At 55.3% G+C, this 19,173-nt stretch overlaps 1 protein-coding gene across 1 annotated transcript; it reads right to left on the bottom strand.

Annotated features, from left to right (window-relative positions):
- Positions 1–1,286: 1,286 nt before the first annotated feature.
- CLRN3 (clarin 3) lies at positions 1,287–18,385 on the bottom strand. Its single transcript, XM_075533670.1, has 3 exons — positions 18,157–18,385; positions 9,120–9,299; positions 1,287–1,558 (listed from the first exon to the last, which is right to left on the bottom strand). The coding sequence occupies exons 1-3, from the start codon at positions 18,383–18,385 to the stop codon at positions 1,287–1,289; spliced, it is 681 nt and encodes a 226-aa protein (XP_075389785.1).
- Between the last annotated feature and the right edge of the window lie 788 nt (positions 18,386–19,173).

Below are 19,173 nucleotides of genomic sequence, written 5' to 3' on the forward strand. Positions count from 1 at the left end.
CAAAGTCAGCTGCTCGAAACCACCAGCTGCTCTGTCCAGACAACAGTTAATAGTCTCAGAAACTAACAGAATCCATTTCACCTTGTCCCACAGGGTCGCTCTGCATCACAATAGATTCCAGGTGGTGAGTTGAGTGGTTTGTTTATTGGTTGGTCCTTGTTCCACCAAGACATGAAAGGCAATATTCCAGAATCCTGTTGAGGTGCCCTGTGGCCCATGTGTGGGATAATCAAGCTTGAAAAGCCCCCAACGTGATTTTCTGGAGGAATAGCTTACTGGCAGAGTGGGCGGGGTCCATGCTGGCAGCATTCTTTGATTTCCTGCTGCCCACCATCTTGTCATGAAATGATGAACCAGACTCTCCCTGCTGTCTGTTTTTCAATGGCCATCCAAGCCTGAGGACCCCTGTCTGCCCAGGCCCTGCCTGGGGCATCCTGCAAACCTCCTGTCCTCACCCTTCGTGTCCTCAGCGTCCAGTGCCACAGGGGTCTGCTGTGCAGGATGCTCAGCGCCCACCTCACCAGCTTCCCCGGCGTCTACGCGGCAGCTCTCACTGGGAGCTGCCTGATGGTGCTGAAAGGTTGGCTGGCACGTACTGCAACGTGTCATTTCCATTGGGAGTGACTCCCCCACAATTCCTTTCAACCCACAAATACAGCATTGAGCCTCCTGAGACCACAGGGCAACCATGCCCCCTCTTTCCCTTACCTCACTTCTTCTCTTCCCTTGAAAGGCCCCACCTGAAATTTCAACAAAAGGTTTGCAGGTCACCAGTTGAGGGCTTCTATCTGACACTGGGGTTCTAGAGAACCATGTCACGTGGCCCTAATCCCCCCCTCCCCACCACTCCTACCCACCATTTGCCTCCAACACAGGGCCCTAGAGGCAACTTTGGAATTCTTCTGGACCTAAAAGCCTTCCTCATTCATTGAGGGAAACAAAACAGACCAGACCCTCCTGAGGATGGTGAGACCACAGGTTGGGGTGCTGTGGGCTACTCAAAGGAACAGTGAGGGACGCAAGCCTTTATTAAGGTCAGCATCAAGAGCAGGTGCACACCTAGCCAGCGTCCTACTGCTCCGTGCGCTGTCGGCCAGGGTGACCTTCCCCCGTTCACCTTCCTCGGCCTGGCGGGAGCTCTTTCGCAAGGTGGGTCATTTCTGATGGGGATGGCATCATGAGGTCCGAACAAGATGCCGCCAGGACTGCTACCCAGGACTTCACGTCCCCACTGATTGTTCCAACAAGCCAAGCAACTCCAAGAAAAGAGCCGCCTGCGAACGTCTTTAGAAGAGAATCCCATCTCTGGGGGCAGATTCCATGGGCTTCCTCTGCTCCTGCTTCCGCTGGTATCTGGCCTTCTGGTAGAAGATGATGATGACCACGGTGAGGATGTTGAGAAGAATGACCAGCAGTAGGAGCCAAAACGCGTATCCGTAGCTGTGGGTGGCTTCCTTATGGACGAGCATCGGGTTGATAGCCTGAGAGAGAGTCTCTGAGAGATCGTTGGCGTGCGTGTTCCCCACAAACAGCAGCATGGCCAGAAGAACGAAGGATGCTGAAAAGGAAGGGGACGGTTCGTGAGCAACAGGCCAACACGTGGACTTGGTGCCGCCGACTTTCTGGGGCCCAGGGGTCGCTCCTGGGAAGGCATGGGCTGCCCATCTCAAGATCGGTGGTTCAAATCTACCAATCCCTTCCAGGAGAAAGGTGAGGCCAACTGCTCCCATAAAGATGTTGAGCCTCAGAAACCACCCCCACCCCCCCACCCCCCACGTCTTAACCTGAAGGAACTCAAGAAAAAGTCAGGCCTGGAGCTGCACTATTGAAGGAGTCTGTCTATAGGCAGACTATGGTTGGTCTATCAGACCAACAAGTCTGGCGTTTTTCATAATTTTGAATTTCTTTTTCTATATTTTAATCCCGTGCTGTCCAGGACCCTCTGTGGTGGAACGAGGCAGGAAGCATCAAAAGAAGGTGGAAAGAATGGAGTCGCTGTACCGAAAAGAACGAGTGGACATTCAACCACTCTGGACGTAGCTCTGAGCCAAGACAGAGGCCGACAGGGGGCGCCCCACACCTCCCCGCCACCATTGTGAAAGGCAAGTGTGGTGGGGGCCGAGGTGGGGGAAGCTGAGGGCCCTAAGCACCAAGCTTCCCAAGATGGACCCTGCCTGGGCCTGCCATTCAGCTCTGGGGTAGAGTGTGGCTGCCAAGCCAGTGGGGACTCTCCCCTGCGTCCCAGCAGGAGGACTCTCCTTGTTGGGCCCACACGGTCTTTGTTTGTTTTTTGGTTTGGGTAGAAGGGTGCAGAGCACTTGTTTCCATCCCATCTTCCCGGCGCTCCCTGTTCCCACTCACCCCTCTTTCCTGTGCCCTCCTGCCTCCTGAGCCTCGCTCGGGCCAGTGGGCCCTGTGGTCTCCTGGGATGGATCTGAGATTGACTGATGTCCCAGGAGCACATTCCTACCAGCATACTCAGCAATTGAGAGATCTGTATGTTGTCTGGCCTCACGGTGCACCATTTACTTCCGAGTCTGAAGGACAGAAGGCTTAAACTACTAAGGGTTCTGAGGTCCTTAGTTAGGCCAGTCCCAGGGGTCCACCGGACTCTATCAGACCAAGTCTGGCATGTTTCATAATTTTGTTCTAGAATTTTCTCTTGTGCTTGTCCGGGACCCTCGGTGATCCCCATCAGAGCCCTTGGCGGTAGTAGCTGGGCACCATCTAGTTCTTTTAGTCTCAGGGTCACGGAGACTCATGGTCCATTAACCATGGGTCTCATGGTCCATTAACCCGTTGGACTAATCGTTTCCTTGAGTCTTTGATTTGTCTCACTTTGCTTTCCCCCAGATGGAGAGACGCCAATAGTGGCCTCTTCAATGGCTGCTCAGGAGCGTCTACGACCCCATACTACTCAGTCCTGTAGGGTGTAGGACATTATATTTCAGACTATCCAAAAAGACAAAACTTACTGCCATCAAGTAGATTCCAACTCACAGAGACCCAACAGGACAGGACAGAACTGTGCCTTTGGGTTTCTGAGACTACAAATCTTTACAGGAGCAGAAAACCCCATCTGTCTCCTAAGGTGCAACTGGAAGAGTTGAACTGTTGATCTTGTGGTTAATCGCCCAAACACAAAGCCCACCGCACACCAAGGGTCCTCCTTCACAACCAGTTGACCTAGGTGTCCCCAAACCTGTGGCCCTGAGCCCCCAAGCATGGTGACTCACCCCACAGGAGTTTAGTTATGGCGAAGCCGACTGGGGAGGAGACGGAGCACTGTGGGTTATCACACAGGACTGTGTGGCCTGGGGGTGGGGGGTGGCATTTAACCTCTCTGGGCATCCCCTTGGAACCAGAAAACCAGCGTCACAGGCTTTGCGAGGACTGGGGTCAAACTGTCTACAGGTCGGTCAGGGGCCCTCCACGTCATGCCCCACGTGACTGCCCACTGCCCACGGCCTCTCTCCACTAACCAACATTTGGGCATGAAGCCTGCTCCACCTGCAGCCCACACCCCAGGTGCCTCCAGATGGTGCCCAAGAGGCCCTAATTAGAGGGGCTTTGTGGATGCAGATGGCTCTGTCTCCCAGATGACAGGGTGCGTCTGCAGTGTTTTATGCCCCAATAATTCAGCTACAGACGCCCCTGTCCGCAGCTGCCGAGTCTAACTGCCCCTTTGATCCTTCCTGGGGCCCCAGGAAGCTCCGTATAAAAGCTCCGTCTCAGAGGGCTGGGAAGAGCAGAGCCGAAGCCTCCTTTTTACGATGGGATGCCCAGAGCCCTGCTTTGAGTCGAGAGGGCCTAGCACACAGATACGAATGCCAACTCAGGCCCCAAAGGGGGCTACCTGGCCAGGCCCTGCTCTCAGGGCTGCCCCTTCCTGCCTGGCTTCTCCAGCTCTGGGGCAAGGGACATGCAGGGGCCATGGGAATGCAAGGTAGACGGGTGGCATTCCTCTCCTGCCAGCCCTGTGGGGCTGTGAGGCCGCATGACTTTCTGGAATCTCCGCCCCAGAAGAAGAAGAGCAAGGCTGTACCAACCCTATCCCCACCCCCATTGTGAGGGCCCAGCAACCACAGGCCCTGTGGGCCACAGGGCAACCTAAGGGTACTTAAGCCAGGGCTGCCCCTGGACCTCCCCAAAGTAGATCCACACCCACCCCTATTCCCATAGAAACGAGCTATCTCATCTCAGCCTTTTTCCCTGTCTGCCAGCAGAGGGGTGCTCCCTGATGCTCTACCCCCGCCCCAAACTAACCAGCAGCAACCCTGACCCAGAGCAACACCATGGGCCTCAGGGGAAATGGAGCGCCTCAGAGGTTTGGCCCAGAGGCTAATATTTTTTTGGAAGTATATAGCCTTTCTTCTGAGGACCCCCTGGTGGCGTCTCGGTTACACGTTGGGCAAAGATCGAAAGGTCCTGAGTTTGAAACCAGCAGCTGCAGTGCGAGAGAGAGATGTGGCTTTCCACTCCCGTGAGGAGTGGCAGGCTTGGAAATCCACGGGGCAGGTCTTCCCATCCTCTAGGGTCACTGTGAGGGTCGCTGGAGTGGACTCGCTGGCCATGAGTCCTGAGTTTTTTCCTTCTGAGGCATGCCTGCGCCTGCCAGGAGTCGGCCTCCACCAGTCAATCCCAGTGGGGCACTTATCCCTCTGCACCACCAGGGCGTCCATGTCTGCCTGTGACACGTCAGCTGTCACCGCGAGCTGCATCAAGGTGGCCCCTGTGCATTGGAGGACGGCACTCCAGGGGCTTTCCAGGGGCTGGTTTACTGGACACAGATGGCCAGGCCTCTGGCAAGGTGACCCTGAGTAGGCTCCATCCTCCAACCTTCCTGTTTGGGGCGAGTGTGCTCACCATTCAACCACTGGGGCTGCCAGCTTCATAACATGTCCCAACTGCTCAGGACATCCCTGAAATTGACCTGGCCCCCTGCTGCACTGACCAGGGCTGGCAGGACACCACAGTGGTGTCTGGGCCCCACCCCGACACTGAGCACTTTGTCTCCCGAGCAGTTTCCTGAAGCAATCCAGTCTTCTCTGTTTGGGTCGGGTCTGAACTAGGCAGCCCCCGTTTGGACTAAGCTGAAGCAGGTCCGGGCCCTGTGCGTGCTTCCCTGCACATCCCCAAGGTCAGCAGCAGCCGTGCCAGATAAGATAACCAGTGAAACCAGATGTTCCTGGCTCAAAGAAAGCCGCAAGGAGGCCACAAGCCATTCTCCCGGTTTCTGGACCCCATATGCTAATTGCCCTGCATTACTCACCACCCCTTTAAAAACCCTCGCCCCAAGCTGCTGGCTTCCCTGACCTGTTGACCTAGTTTCTGCTCTCCCTTGTCCTGTCAGTTATGTCTGTCTTCCTCCCTGTTCCTCAGTTTCGCCTTTACATTGGTGCGCGAAACCCAGGAGAGGTAGGGACATGGGCTCCGTGCTGTCCCGGCCCTGCTTCGGCTGGGACGCAGCCCACCTCCCTCTCCTCTCCAACCTCCGGAGCCCGTCTGAACGAGCGACTTCTGGTCAGTAGCTCTCTGTGAAAGTTCGTTCTGTCTCGCTTGTCTTGTTTGTGGCTCTGAACACCAAGGACCAGCTCCCCCACCTCATAAAGCTATTTCTGCTCTCCCTTGTCCTGTCAGTTAGGTCTGTCTTCCTCCCTGTTCCTCAGTTTCGCCTTTACATTCTCAACCCGAGGGGTCTGGGGGTGGGGGCCGCAGGGTGGGTGGTACCTCAGGAGCCTCCAGGGGCCACATGGAGGGATGCTGCCTCATCAAAGTCCCCGGCACAGGGAGGGGCATAGCCAAGCAGGCGGACACAGGCTGCCCTGGCCACTGGCTCGACTGGACTCCCCGCCCAGCATAAGGACAACAGGCTGGATCGGCTGCCCCCCTGTGCCCCCCTCCCCCCAGCCTCCCTCTACCAGTGTTAGAACTCACCCTTGAGCAGGGGCAGGAATGTGGCAGCAACTCCCTCCCTGTCAAGCAAGTCTTTGTTCTCAGGAGGAGGTGCAGGGCGGGCTGAGGGAGGAGGCCTGAGCCCAGGCAGGGTCAGCCTGCCCTAACCGCTCCAAAGAGGAGCTTGCTGCTCTGCTCTGCTCTGCTCTGCTCTGCTTGGCTTGTGGAAACAGCACCTGCTTCCTTGTGAGGCAACTGTGTTGCCTCTGCAGCAAGCAGCCCAGTCGAGCAGCCAGGTACCTGCCCACCCAGGAATCTGCCCACCCCGGCACCGCTGTTTCTTCCTGGGGGCCTGGAGCCCTGCCTGACTGCAGGTGTGACTATGGCTGGGTCACCTGGCTCACTAGCCTAATCCCCTCAATCTGCCCAGAGTCTATTCTCATCCAATGACTAGGGAAGGGGGGGCCCAGCCTCCCAGGTCCAGGGTGGGAGCTCACCTCTACAGGGCCCCAAGAGCTAATCCGTCTGCCCTGGCCTTGTGGTGACTGGTTCAGGGGCTGGGGGAGTCATTGCCTTGTGAAACAGCTTAACTACCACACTAGAAATGAGCCCTGGGGAGGGGGGGGGGCGGTTAAGCGCTTGGCTGCTAACAGGAAAGGGGGGTGGTTCCAACCTGCCAGCTGCTCCCAGGGAGAAAGATGAGGCAGTGCTTCTAGAAAGATGCAGCTCAATAATTCAACCCACCGCCACCTAGTCGATTGTAACTCAGAGCGACCCACCAGGACAGGGTAGAACTGCCCGGTGTGGTTCCGAGAACTGCAATGCCTTCCGGGAGAACACCTCCTCTTTCTCCCTCGGAGCGGCTGGTGGTTTCCATCCGCACCTCCAAGAAAGTCTCTGGGGGCTGTCCTGCTCTGTGGACTCTGTGGGCTCGGTGGCCGCTGTGGGCCCCAGCTGGCTCAGCTGAAGTGGGTTCATCGTGTTTGTGCTTTTGAGGAAGGAGGCCTGACAGTGCCGGAGCTAAAGTACTCAGAGGCAAAGCCAAGGTTGGGGGTTTGAACCCACCAGCATCTCTTCAGAAGAAACAGGAGGCCACCTGCTAATAGCTCTGGGGACGCATGGAGCAGCTCGAGTCCCACTGGACTGGGCAGCGGAGGATTTGCTGGGGAGAGGAGTCCTGGCTCCCGGGGCTGCTGACTGGGATGTGGCTCCAGAGATGCCGGCAGGCACGGTGCCTTCTCAAGGACAGCGCGGCTGCTTCCACACTGCGTCCACTCTGAGGACACCCAGAGATGGGCCCGCAGAGGGACAGAGTTTTGGTGAGTTGTCTGAGACCCTGAGCCCAGCCACATCAGAGGCCACCGTGTCCCCTGGCTGGACAGCTCGGTGGGCCAGTCACCCTGATCAATAGTACCTGATGGTGGAGCCTGGGTCTTGCTGACTGAACTGAGCCACAGCCCACAGAGACAGCTCCGGGTAGGGACGCCTGCACTGGTTAGGCGGTGCAGGTTTAAAGACTGGGCCCTCAGCCTCCTGCCACTCCGCCCGACAGCCCTGGGGACAAGAATGCTCCTTATCATGCCAGCTGAGGTGTCCAACCTGACCCGAGGGGATGCTGTGCCTCTCCGGGAACAGGTTTGCTTTGCCACCAGGAGATGGTGTTCTCAGCAGTACATATGGTTGGAGGTTCACATCCACACAGAGGAGCCTAAGAAGAAAGGCCTTCCCCCAAAGTAGCAACCGGGGACCTTGTGGGGCACTGTCCCCCTGTGTCAGGCTCTGGGCAGGGGCTGGGGTCTCAGGAAGACAGAAGGCCACTCACATACGGATGAGACTTAACCTACCAGAGGCCAAGATGGAAGGGCTACAATGCAGGTCTGGAACAAGACCACCTTCCCAGGCCAGCCAGTGCGAGCCAAGGGTCCCAACCAATGGCCTGGCTCCTTTAGGAAGAGTGTGCCACTCTTCTAGAAGGTCCCTGTCTCATGGGGTGGGGGCAAGGCTCTTCCTGACCACCCTGGGGCAGCCCTACTGCTCCCCCCAACTCCACCTCCATCAGTGACCTTACAGGGCAGCTTGGCGGGGACCAGCTACAAGTTGCCACCCAGGATGGGTGTGACCCAGGGCATATGTCATGGTGTCGCCCCTGCTCCAGGGCGTGGAAGGGCCTGGACCCACCCATCTCCCACCAACCAATGTGAGTGGGAGACGAGATGGGGAAGGGAGGGTGTGCTAAAGAGCAGCACACACTGGTGGTGGGCGAAGCCATGTCCCCCTGTTGCGCCAGCCTGCCTGCCACTGCCATGGGCCCTGGGTTACTTGCTATCATCTCCTTTCATCATCAGGGGACATGATCTCACCCCGGCACCCCCCTAGTGACCCTCCTCCCTGAGGGTGGCATCCTCTTTGGTGGGCATAACAGAGACAGGCACACCCACCCCACCCCCAACCACCCTACCAGGGTGCATGGTAGGGGAGGCAAAGAGGACTTTAGATTCACCTGAGTCTCTGGCAGGAATAAGCCCCTGAAGGGAGCAGGGCAGGTAAGGGCACCCTGCTGAGCTGGACCCTGACTCTGGGTGGGCATGGGCAAGGCTGTGGTCCACATCACCCCGGCTCCATCCCTCCACCCCCACGTGACTGCAGACAGAATCACCTGGCAGCCCTCCCACGAGAAGGGCCAGGCCCCTCAAGTCCCCTTAAGAAGCAGAACATGTTCAGCTAAGCAGACATGCCATGCTGGGATGGAAGCTCACATTGACTCTAGTCTGGGTGCACAGGTGCATATGAGTGTGCATATGCACATGTGTGTGTGCATGTACACACGACCATGTGCATGTGGGCATGCTGTGTGTGTGTGTGTGTGCGTGCAGGTGTGTGCCTAAGAGCGTGTGTACATTGCCTACCTCTGCACATCTCGGAATTCCACACATACAGAGAGGCTCAGTGTGTGTGCTCTGCGTGACACCTGGCCGTCTATGCTCAAATGCAGAAAGTTCCAGAGCACGCCTCCCCGCCCCAACTCCCACAAGGGCACGTGGAAGAGAATGCTACCTCTACAAGATGCCCAGTAAAGGCTGTCGATGGACAAAGCACCAGCCCCACCCCCGCCCAGCCCTGTAGGGGATGAACACTGCATGTGGCCGGGTGTGTGCATGCATGTGAGAGGCAGGCAGACCTCGGGGCAGACAGGGCAGTGGTCAGCACGTCTCCTGGGTACTCACCGTTGAGCCCGTTCCAGGTGTACACTCCTGTGGGCCCCAGGAACGTCTGGTAGGGGTTGCTAACGCTGTTGTACAAGGTGACCCCCACGCTCAGCAGCGAGGTGAGCAAGCTCAGGGCCAGCAGCAGGATGATCAAGGCTTGCAGCGTCTTCTGGGAAGAACTCTTCAATGTCCCTAAAACTAAGACAGCATCTGGTAAGGACCTGGCACACCCCCCACCTGCCAGCCGCCTCTAGACACACTCCCCAGCATCATGCCCGAGTCCCTTAGATGCCTGCATGTTGAGGGGTCTTATGCCACATGACCACAGATGGGCTGGACCCCGAGACCCTACTCTCTCCTCCCAGGAGCCCTGTCCACCACAGGGACATGATGGTGACCCTGTACCGTGCCCAGGGCCAGCTACAAAGGGTTTTCCTTGGCTGATTTCAGAAGATAACACAGCATTTCCTCCGCATTCACTGCCATCGAGCCAATGGTGACTCATAGTGACCCTACAGGACAAGACCCTTAGACTGTGATTAATTTCTTTTTTAAAATCTTTTATTTATTTGTTTATTTATTATAAACCATTCCATTGGGGTTCTTACAACTCTTAGAACAATGCATGCATCAATTGTGTCAAGCACGTTTGTACACATGCTGCCATCATCATTTTCAAAATATTTTCTTTCTAGAGCCCTTGGTATCGGCACCTGGACGGTGTAAGACATGAAAATAACAAAGCTTATCATGGGGGTTCACAAGGGTGGGTGGCCAGGGAGGGAGGGAGACTGATTTAAGGGATAGATGGTCTCATCTTTCTCCCAGGTAGTGCTAGTGGTTTCCAACTGCTAACCTCGAGGATCGCCGCCCCACTCCTAGCTACTGAGCTGCCAGGGCTCCCAGGCCTTTGTTCCTCGTCCTCCTTCCTGCAGCTGAGGCTCCCCATCACAGCAGCCCGTAAATCCCCAGACAGGTGGTTGTGGGTGACCTGATTTGACCAGGAGTCAAACGAGCCTCCGGCATGGAAGGCGGGAATCCTCCCAGAACAGCCACCACTCTCCCCAATTCCACTTTGTATTTCCCAGAGCTGCACCTGGGGCCCTGGGAGGGCCTGCCACTCACCTGAAAGGGGCCTGTGATCTCTGGGTTTGACCTCAAGACCATGAGCTCAGCTCGTCCTGTGCTCGCTTGTGTGATTCGTTATCACCAGTGTCCACCTCCCACCCCCACCTGCGCCGTGGACAGAGAAGGAGCATGACACACGACATGACACATGTCCACAATGGATCCAAGACACCTTGTTAGGGGTTGATGATGGGCTCTTCCTGTGGCTAGTCATCGAGAGGACACTTGTAGGATTATAAGGAGACTTTTCCCCAGCTTTGTGTCCCCCAATGACATGCCAAACATCAGGGGCGTTTTTGCTTAGAGACATCCTCCCTGAAAGCATTCAGTTGCCAGACAGGTAGGCCCCGCTCCCTGCTGTTAAGAACGATGGGCTACTCCCTAATGGCTTGAGACCATTAGCTTGGTTCCTGTAGGTGGGGTTCACACCCTACTGATATCAAACCTGCTCAGTGACATCCAAAGTTAGGCTGCCATCCTGAATCTAGGATCCACCCGTCTTGTCACATGGATACCCCCAATCCCTCCTCTTCCTATTGCATGTCTGTCCCTAGATTGTCCCCCTGTCATTGCTGTATAACCTATAGTGCAGCCCCTTCCTGTGACATACGTCTTTACCTGTAATTAGTGGGCTTGCACGCCCCACCAAAGGTATATAGGCCTGGATTAGCAATAAAGAGCTCTCGCTCTCTCTCCCTCTCTCTTTCTCTCCTACTCCTCCTCCTCCTCCCTTGACCTCTCATCAGCTCCCCCTCTCCTCTCTAGTCCCCCATCCCCTTGTCCTCCTTCCCTTCCCCCTCTCTCCACGTGGACCACCAAGCGGGGTTGAGGGGAGCATGCGACTATGAAATGTGTCTGACTCTATTCTCTCTCTCTCTCTCTCTCTCTCTCTCTCTCTCTCTCTCTCTCTCTCTCTTCTATCTCTCATGCTCTCGATGACTTTAATATAATATTTATATATCTCAACCGTACAATTGCGCCAATTAAACCCGTGATTGGTGGGGGGGGGCATTCCTTCCAACCACAGAAACTTTAATATAATATTTCTATATCACAACCATACAATTGCGCCGATTGAACCTGTGATTTTGGTGGGGGATGTGGAGCCCTTCCAACGAGAGACCGTAATGCAACAGGCAGGGGCTGAGAAGATGAGAGGGAGAGACCGCAGAAAAGAATGGACTGCCAACTGCCATCCAGTCCAGTCTGGCTCATAGCAGCCCCAAAGGACGGGTATGTGTATGGATTGAGATAAGAGTTGTATGCACCTCCAATAAAATGATATTTTAAAAAAAAGGACAGGGTAAAATTGCCCTGTGGTTTCCATGACTGTAAATCTCTGTGGGAGGAAATGGCCTCAGCTTTCTCCCAGGGAGCGGCTTATTGTTTTGAACTGCTGACCTTGGGTTAGCAAGCCAATGGCTGTAGAACATCAGCTGCCATCAAGTGACCCCATGTCAGGGCAGGACGGTGCTCAGCAGGGTTTTGAGGACAGACTTTTCAGAAGTAGATCCCCAAGCCTTTCTTCTGAGCTGACTCTGGGTAGAGTCAGACTTCCAATCCTCCAAGCTACCTGTCTGGCCGTCTGCAAGGACAGCATGCCGTCAGCTCAGCTCAGCTCGGCAGCCCTGGAGATGGTGGTGAGAGAACTGCCTTTGCTGGCCAGAGTCCGGTTCGTGGGAGGAGGAGCTGGGATCAAGGTCCGACTCACACTTGTGCGTGGACTGGTGCTGGGGAGATTGGACTGTTTCATTATCGGTCCTAATAAGCTGTCGTATAAGATTAAATTCTTGGCATATTCCTCCTTGCTAAGCGATCGGGTGAGAACTCTAACGGGATAGGGACTGAGTTAAAAATGTTGCCACACCAGCTGTCACATGGTGCCTGGGTGGAGTGGGTGGTGGAGGTCACCTCTCAGGCTCATGCGGAGACGCAGTGTGGTTCTGGTTGGGCGCCAGCCTATTGTGACCTTAGCAGAGGGTGACTCATACAAAAGGACTGAGGGCGGAAAGCAACAACCAGCGAAACATACCTGATCCCAGGACCGGTTCAAACGCTGCAGGTGTTTCAAAACCTGCTGCTGTTTGAAGTTGTCCGGTCGGGTCCCACTCGGAGACACAGACCTCTGGGCCACCAGAAGGAAGCCCTGCCTGGTCCCATGTCTTCTGCATAACCCTTGCTACAGTTGAGTTCATTTCGGCCACCCCTGTGTCAACCCCTCCTATTGAAATCTGCCTCCCTTTCACTGATTGTCTGCTTTACTGGGCCCATTGTCCTTCTCCAGGGACTGGTCTCTCCTGATAACATGTGTGAGTCCGAGTATGTGAGACGGGAGTCTCACCTTCCCCAGAGTAAGGAGCTTCTTGGCTGTACCTTGAAGACACATCTGTTTATTCTGCTGGCAGCCCATGATCACTCAATAGTCCTTGACAAGCCGCCATTCAAAGGCATCCTTTCTATAGTCTCCCCTATTCATTGTCCAGCTTTCAGATGCCTGTGAGTCGCTTCCAAAAGGCTGAGACTCAAGAGAGATCTTTGAAGTGACCTCTGAGCTCTTTAACGCCTTAAAGAGATCTTTTGTAGCCGAGATCCGGCCCGTGTGACACGCCTTCTTCCTCCCCCTGCCCCCACTCCTGGGTTGCCTTCAACTTTATGTCCACGTCATCGCACAAACTCCCACTTACAACTTGGTAACACCAAGGGATTGTTGGTGCAGATTTAAAGACACAACGATGGAGTCGTCACAAAACCTACACCAAAGAGGAGTGGAGCCTGCAGGTGAGGATGGTGGGGGGGGGGCTCCCCCCATCTGCCCAGCTTGCAGGTCGACCAGGATGTTGTCGGTGATTCCTGAGATTACAGGGCTAAATCCATCATAGGTGTTACCTCTGTTGCCTTTCACACCGGGGCCCCGCCCCATGTCAATGATGTCATCTGCGTCGTTGCCTCGCTTGTCTCCCGGTCCCTGTGTGCCTGCGGTCTAGTTATGTTTGACCTTCTTTCACCTCCCACGCCGAGCAGCCTCCAAGATCTTCATTGCTGTTCGTGGATCCTCAGGATGTTTGTCCTTCTCATGTCAGTGTGCTGCCACGGCAAATGGAGGTCCCGGAAGCCGTGCTCCCCCACGCCGTGATGGGGGCGCCACTCTGAGCAGGCAGCGTGTCTTCCAGCCTGAGGCCGCTCATCTTCCGGCGCTTCATCAGACAACACGCTGCTGCCAGGCGGAAACTCTTCACTGGCCAATTCATATGAGGTGGAGCTCCTGGGTCCTGGTTTGTCCACTCTGGAAACGCCGCTGAAAATGTTCCACGTGCGTGACCCTGCGGTCACTTGGGATCCCGGCACTGTAGGATCCCAGGATCACCGCCACAGGCAGTGGTGGTTCACAGCGGAGTCGCCGCAAGGATCCTCTCTCGCCCAACAAACGCAGCCCCCCCTACCCCCACCCCGGACTTCTAGTGGGTACTGCAGGGTTGAGCTCATTCCAAAGTGACAATCCCGCGCGGAAGCATTGTTTCTGACCCCGGGTCGGAGCTGACTGACCGGGCTTTTCTAAAAGGGAAGGGTTTGGAGTCTGATGAATCGGAGTTTTCTATGAAGTTAGGTAATGGCCTGTCTTGGTTTTCACTGACTGCTGTATTTTCAGAGTTATTCTTTGGCATCCTGACTTCTGCACCGCATAGGTGGGACAGCTCCAGCTTGCCCGGAGTTCCTGACTCAGAACTCAAACAACGAACGTGGAAAAATTAGTGAAAGTTTGCAGGAACGGAATAGCACCGAGGCTCCAAAACCTCTGACAGCTGCCAGCTGCCTACAGAGCTACCCAGTGCGGACCGTTCCTCTTCCCCGTCCTCTCAGGGGTGACGGTGGGGGCCAGAAGCCACTCGGACCACTGCAGCGAGTTGCCACTGATTCGGGCACGCTGATGGCAACCAGAGCCCCGGAGATGTTTCCACTGCCACTGGACCCACAGGACTTCCCACCCACTGGCCTGCGATCTCCCTGTGTTCGGCATCATTGCATGTGCTGCGTGAGTCTGAGGAGGAATTCATGGCCTAATATCAGACTTACGGACTTGATCTGGACTGGGCTGGAGTGTTTTATTGATGAATAATGCCTCCTTGATATAGAGCTCTCTCTCTCTCACACACACACACATGAGTGTCAATGAGTTCGTTTCTCTAGCCGGCCCGGTCTAACACCCAGCACCAACAGCCATGGTTGGCAGACTGTGGCCGCTCCTTTACAAAAAGGCAGGAGAGTTTGGCAGCTGTCACTCCCCTGGAGGTTGCAGTGGTCCCTTTCCACGACCGAGAGACTGGCCGGTTAACATCGGATGGGAGTCGGCCACCCGGGTGGCTGCCATTCTGAAGGGAGCCCAGTGCATGTGGTCCAGGTGAGGTCGTGCAGTGGGTAACATGGAGCAAGCACAGCCAGAGCGCTGCTTCACAGCGAGGATGGCCAACCTTCATCTCACGGTCTTTGGGCGTGTCATCAGGAGACAGCAGTCCCTGGAGGAAGGCATCATGTCTGGTGAAGCAGAGGGGCAGCAAGAACAAGGAAGGCCCTTGAAGAAATGGACAGACACAGTGACCGCAACCACGGCTCAAACGTAAGAACAAGTGTGAGGATGACGCAGCACCGGGCAGTGTTTCCTTCTGCTGTTCGTGGGGTCACTGCGAGGTGGACGGAGGTCACCTAACAATGACAACAGCAGTGTGGGCAGGGAAGCCGGTAAAGGAACATCGGGGTCTCACTGCTGCCCAGTAAACACCCTGTGTCTTAAGCAGCCGAAGACCCATCCTCAGGATGTGTTTTCATCGACACGACTTCCTCTCCTGAAATAACTGATCGCAAGCTTGCCAAACTCAATGATCACTACAGATAATTTGGTATAAAGACTCCCTGGACAAAGGAGCCCAGATGTCATGCACTGAGTTTCTGCTAACCACAAGGTTGGTGGTTCCAATTCACCAGCTCCTCCCAGGGAGGAAGACGAGGCTGTCTGCTCCCATAAAGAGTTAAAGTCTTGGAAATCCACAGGGGCAATTCTCCCCTGTCCGCGAGGGTGGCTGTGAGTTAGAATCAACTCAGTGGCAGTGGGTTTGGGGTTTTAGAGGCTCAGAGACAAGGGAACTGGGCGGCTCGGTGGCTAAGCTCTGGGCTGCCGATCAAGAGGTAAGAGGTTCAGGCCCACCAGACATTCTGCAGGTGAAAGGAGTGGCAGTCTGCTTCCTTAATGATGGAGCTTCGGACTCCTGTGAGGCAGCTCTGCTCGGCCCTACAGTGTCCTTGACCCAGAATCCACTCAGATGGCAGTGACATTGACTCTGTGGGGTCTTCCTAAGCTCCGGGCATGGTGGTCAAGTGCCCTGCTGCTCGCCAAAATGATGGCAGTTCAAAGCCATGGGAGGAAGGTGAGGCTTCCATGAAGATGACCATTCAGGATACGGGCAGTGCTATGTGGCCCCATGAGGGCTCCATGGCCCAAACCGTTCTCTGCGACTCTGTGAGTCACTCACAGCCACGACAACAGCAGCAACAGCAGGCTCTGAGCAGATGTCGGGCAGATCAAATGCCTCACCCCGGAGCTATCACTTGGGGAAAGCAGACAACCACATTGTATCCGCTTTAAAGAACTCCCCTCATTCACAAAACCAGGAACAAGCTATAAGCCCAGAAGTGGGGTCTAGGTCTCAAACCCCTGCCTTAAGGCACGCCCGTTAGCCCAGGACCATCACCTACAGTGAAGTCAGACTCCTAGTGAGCCCACGGAGAGGGTCCCGGTGGGTTTGCAGGGCGGGGCATCCCTCTGAGGCCGATGGCCACTTCCTGCCAGGGAGCTGCCCTACGGTGTCCAGCTGAGAGGAAAACCACTGGCCTTCCAGGACTCCTCCCTGTCCCTTGACCCAGGGCGACGTCATCCACTCAGACCCGGTAACAGATGATGATGACCACATAGCCAATGACGGAGCAGCCAGACCATTGAGGGCACTCTGACTCAGGGCAACCTCAAGTGAGTCAGGGTAGAAGTACATCCCCAACCCCACCCCTCCACCCCACCCCAGGGTTGTCCAGGGCTAACTTTGCACGGGTAGACCAGCAGGGCTTCCCTGTGTCTCTGGGCTGGCTGTAACGGCCTGTCTACTGGTTTCACCATTGAGTCTGTGAGCCATGCTCACCAGCCGAGGCTCCAGGGACTGCACGGGACTTAATAAAGCCCGTCTCACCCTGCGTTCAGGAGCCCTGGTGGTATAGGGGCTATTTCTTGGGCTGCGATCTGCCGTTTGAAAACACCAGAAATCCGGAAGGGGACAGATGGGATTTCTCCTCCCACCAATAGTCACCGTCTTGGGGACCCTCAGAGGGCTGCTGAGCCAGCATGGATTCAGTGGAAGCGAGTTGGGGTGTTCTCTGTGGCGGTGGAGGGGGTGGTAACCCTGTAGTCAATACAGCCAGAACACACCTTACGAGCGAGGGTGGTGAGACTTTCTCCCCTGAATTTTGGCCATGCTATCCAGAGGGACTGGAACCTGGGGAAGGACATCGCTCTTGGTAAAAGAGGGGCCAGTGAAAGAGGAAACCCCTCCAGGAGCGGGAGAAGCACAAGAGCTACAACCCCCTCCCTCCCTCCCTGCCTGCCGTCTGTCCGTGTGGGCTCCTAGTCACCCCATGGGGCAGGGCAGACCCGCCCCTGGGAGCTTCCCAGACTGTAACTGTTCACAAGATCCCGAGCCCCATCTCTGTCCCACAGAAGTCACAGCTGTGGGCTCCAAAGTGCCAGTGGCTGGGAGGGCCGGACAGGCTTGCTCCCGTGGTCCACGGACAGGACCACGATGGGCAGGCATCAGCTCCATGACACCTGACAACAATAGCAAATCCTGGGCCACACCTGCCCACTGGACATGGCCCACTCACTCTCTACGAAGTCTTAGACAGCAGGTAATTCACATCTAAAGAGCTGTTTTTAAAACTTTAAAAAAAGACATATACTCAACTATGAAAAAGTGGATTGCTAAATCAAACCATCACGCTCATCCCTTTATTTTTCCAGTCAATGGAGAGAGTGGTATTATCTATCATATGTGAAACCAGGGGGGAAATCAATAAGTTCACAGAAAACGGGCAACTAGCAGATTCCACAACAATACGAGGTCCTCTGGATAGAAAGAAGCCAATCTAAACTAGTGAACAAGAAGCCAATCTAAACTAGCTGCAGCAGGAGAGCCTAGCTCCCACGTCCCCTCATCGGAACCATCGCCAGGTGCCCTCAGTGGGGTCTAACCCACTATGGACAAGAGAACTTGACGCAGGCCCGTCCCACGCCACCCTCACCGCTGCCGCTGTGTTTGAGCCCACGGTCGTAATCACCGTGTCAAGCCGTCTCCTTGGCGGTCTTCACGCCATGTGGCAATTGTATGTTTTTACTTCTTTACCCCCTTGTCAATAAACTTGGTCTGGGTGGTGGGGTGGGTAGAGTCGACTCACAGTGGACGTGGTAGATGTTGGTTAGGCAAAGCCACTATGAAGCTGATTCAGACGGTTGGGAATACCTATAGACCAAACCGCAACAGAGGAAGCAGGGTGGTGGGTGGCAAAGCTAAGCAAGTATGGTCCCGTCACCAGCCTACCTGAACTAACTCAGTGCCATCGAGTCAATGCTGACTCACAGCAACCCCCAGTGGGTTTCCGGGACTGTCACTGTTGACCGGAGTAGACCAGTCTTCCTTCCGAGGAGCTGGTGGTGGTTTCGAACTGCCGACCATGCAGAACGCAGCCCAACTCAGAACCACTACGCCACCAGGGCTCCTTGTCTAACTGAAAACACACAAGAGAAGCCTGTTGTGTGGTGGCTTGACCCAGATATGAATCAATATCCCCGGCATCACCCAGTCCATCCAGCCTTCCAAATGATCTGATCGTTTACCTTCGAAGTATTTGTCTGACTCTTGGAGTCCGAAATCCAGTCTCTGAGTGCTCACCCCTCGGAAGAGCCCGTACGCAATGACCACAGTGCCATTGTAGAAGTGGTCGTGGATGGGGATGGTGCTGCTCACCCAGTTCTGCTTCCCCAGGACGGTGCAAAGGACCACAAAGGACCCCAGGCTGGTGCAGAAGCCCGCTAAGAACATCAGCGTCTTCTTCTTCGTGGGCATCTTCTCAGGGAAGGACGTTCACACGGGGAGGGAAGAAATAAGGATCCTCCAAAACTATTGCAGGGAATGTCTCCTTTGCAGTCCGGTCAACAGAAAAGAAGTCTGGGAAATAGAAAACCCGAGTCTTTCCGGGGAAGGGATATGCTAATGAGCACTGAACTATGAACACGGTCAGAGGGATTTATGGCTGCTGAACTTTAGTCTCGACCGAGGGTTGCTATGGTGACGGCCAACGGCAGGGAGGCTTGGTGTTCCCAAGGACTTCCTCAATTACCTGATTAATTTATAACGACCCGGCCAGGTATCATGGGTGCAAGTTCAACCTGCCAAGTCAGGACAGGTCTGACAGTCCTATTAAAAAGAAGAGAGAGAGAATGTGAAGGGTACGTCCCTAGCGTGAGGTTGATTCTAGCAGCTGACAACACAAGGTCCACTCTTTCAAGGACCGCTTCCCTGGCTAGAGGCTTGACACGGTGCTTTCTAAGAGAAAGGCAGCCAGGGCTACTAACCAACGGGTCAGCAGTTCAAATGCACCAGGGGCTCCTCAGGAGCAGCATGAGGTGTCTATGCCCATGGGGAGCCACTGTCTCAGAAACCCAGTGGAGCAGGTTGACTCTGCCCTACGGGGTCGCTGTGAGTCTGAATTGACTTGATGGTAGTGAATTTGTTTTGTTTTGGGGAGGGGTGTTGCACTGTGGCCTGGAAATCCCCTCCTTGAGAACCCTTTGGGGGTAATTCTGAACCTGATCTCTGCCGAGTCTCTCGGGCTTTACAGCCCTGTGCTGACT

This window comes from Tenrec ecaudatus, chromosome 16, assembly GCF_050624435.1.
Source record: "Tenrec ecaudatus isolate mTenEca1 chromosome 16, mTenEca1.hap1, whole genome shotgun sequence".
In the NCBI taxonomy this organism is placed as follows: Eukaryota; Metazoa; Chordata; class Mammalia; order Afrosoricida; family Tenrecidae; genus Tenrec; species Tenrec ecaudatus.

Coding starts and splice junctions, on each gene's coding strand:
- CLRN3 (XM_075533670.1), bottom strand. CDS start 18,385: ATGCCCACGAAGAAGAAGACGCTGATGTTCTTAGCGGGCTTCTGCACC. Junction 9,300..18,156: donor GTCAGACAAATACTTCGAAG/GTAAACGATCAG, acceptor ATGCTGTCTTAG/TTTTAGGGACATTGAAGAGT. Junction 1,559..9,119: donor CACCTGGAACGGGCTCAACG/GTGAGTACCCAG, acceptor CTTCCTTTTCAG/CATCCTTCGTTCTTCTGGCC.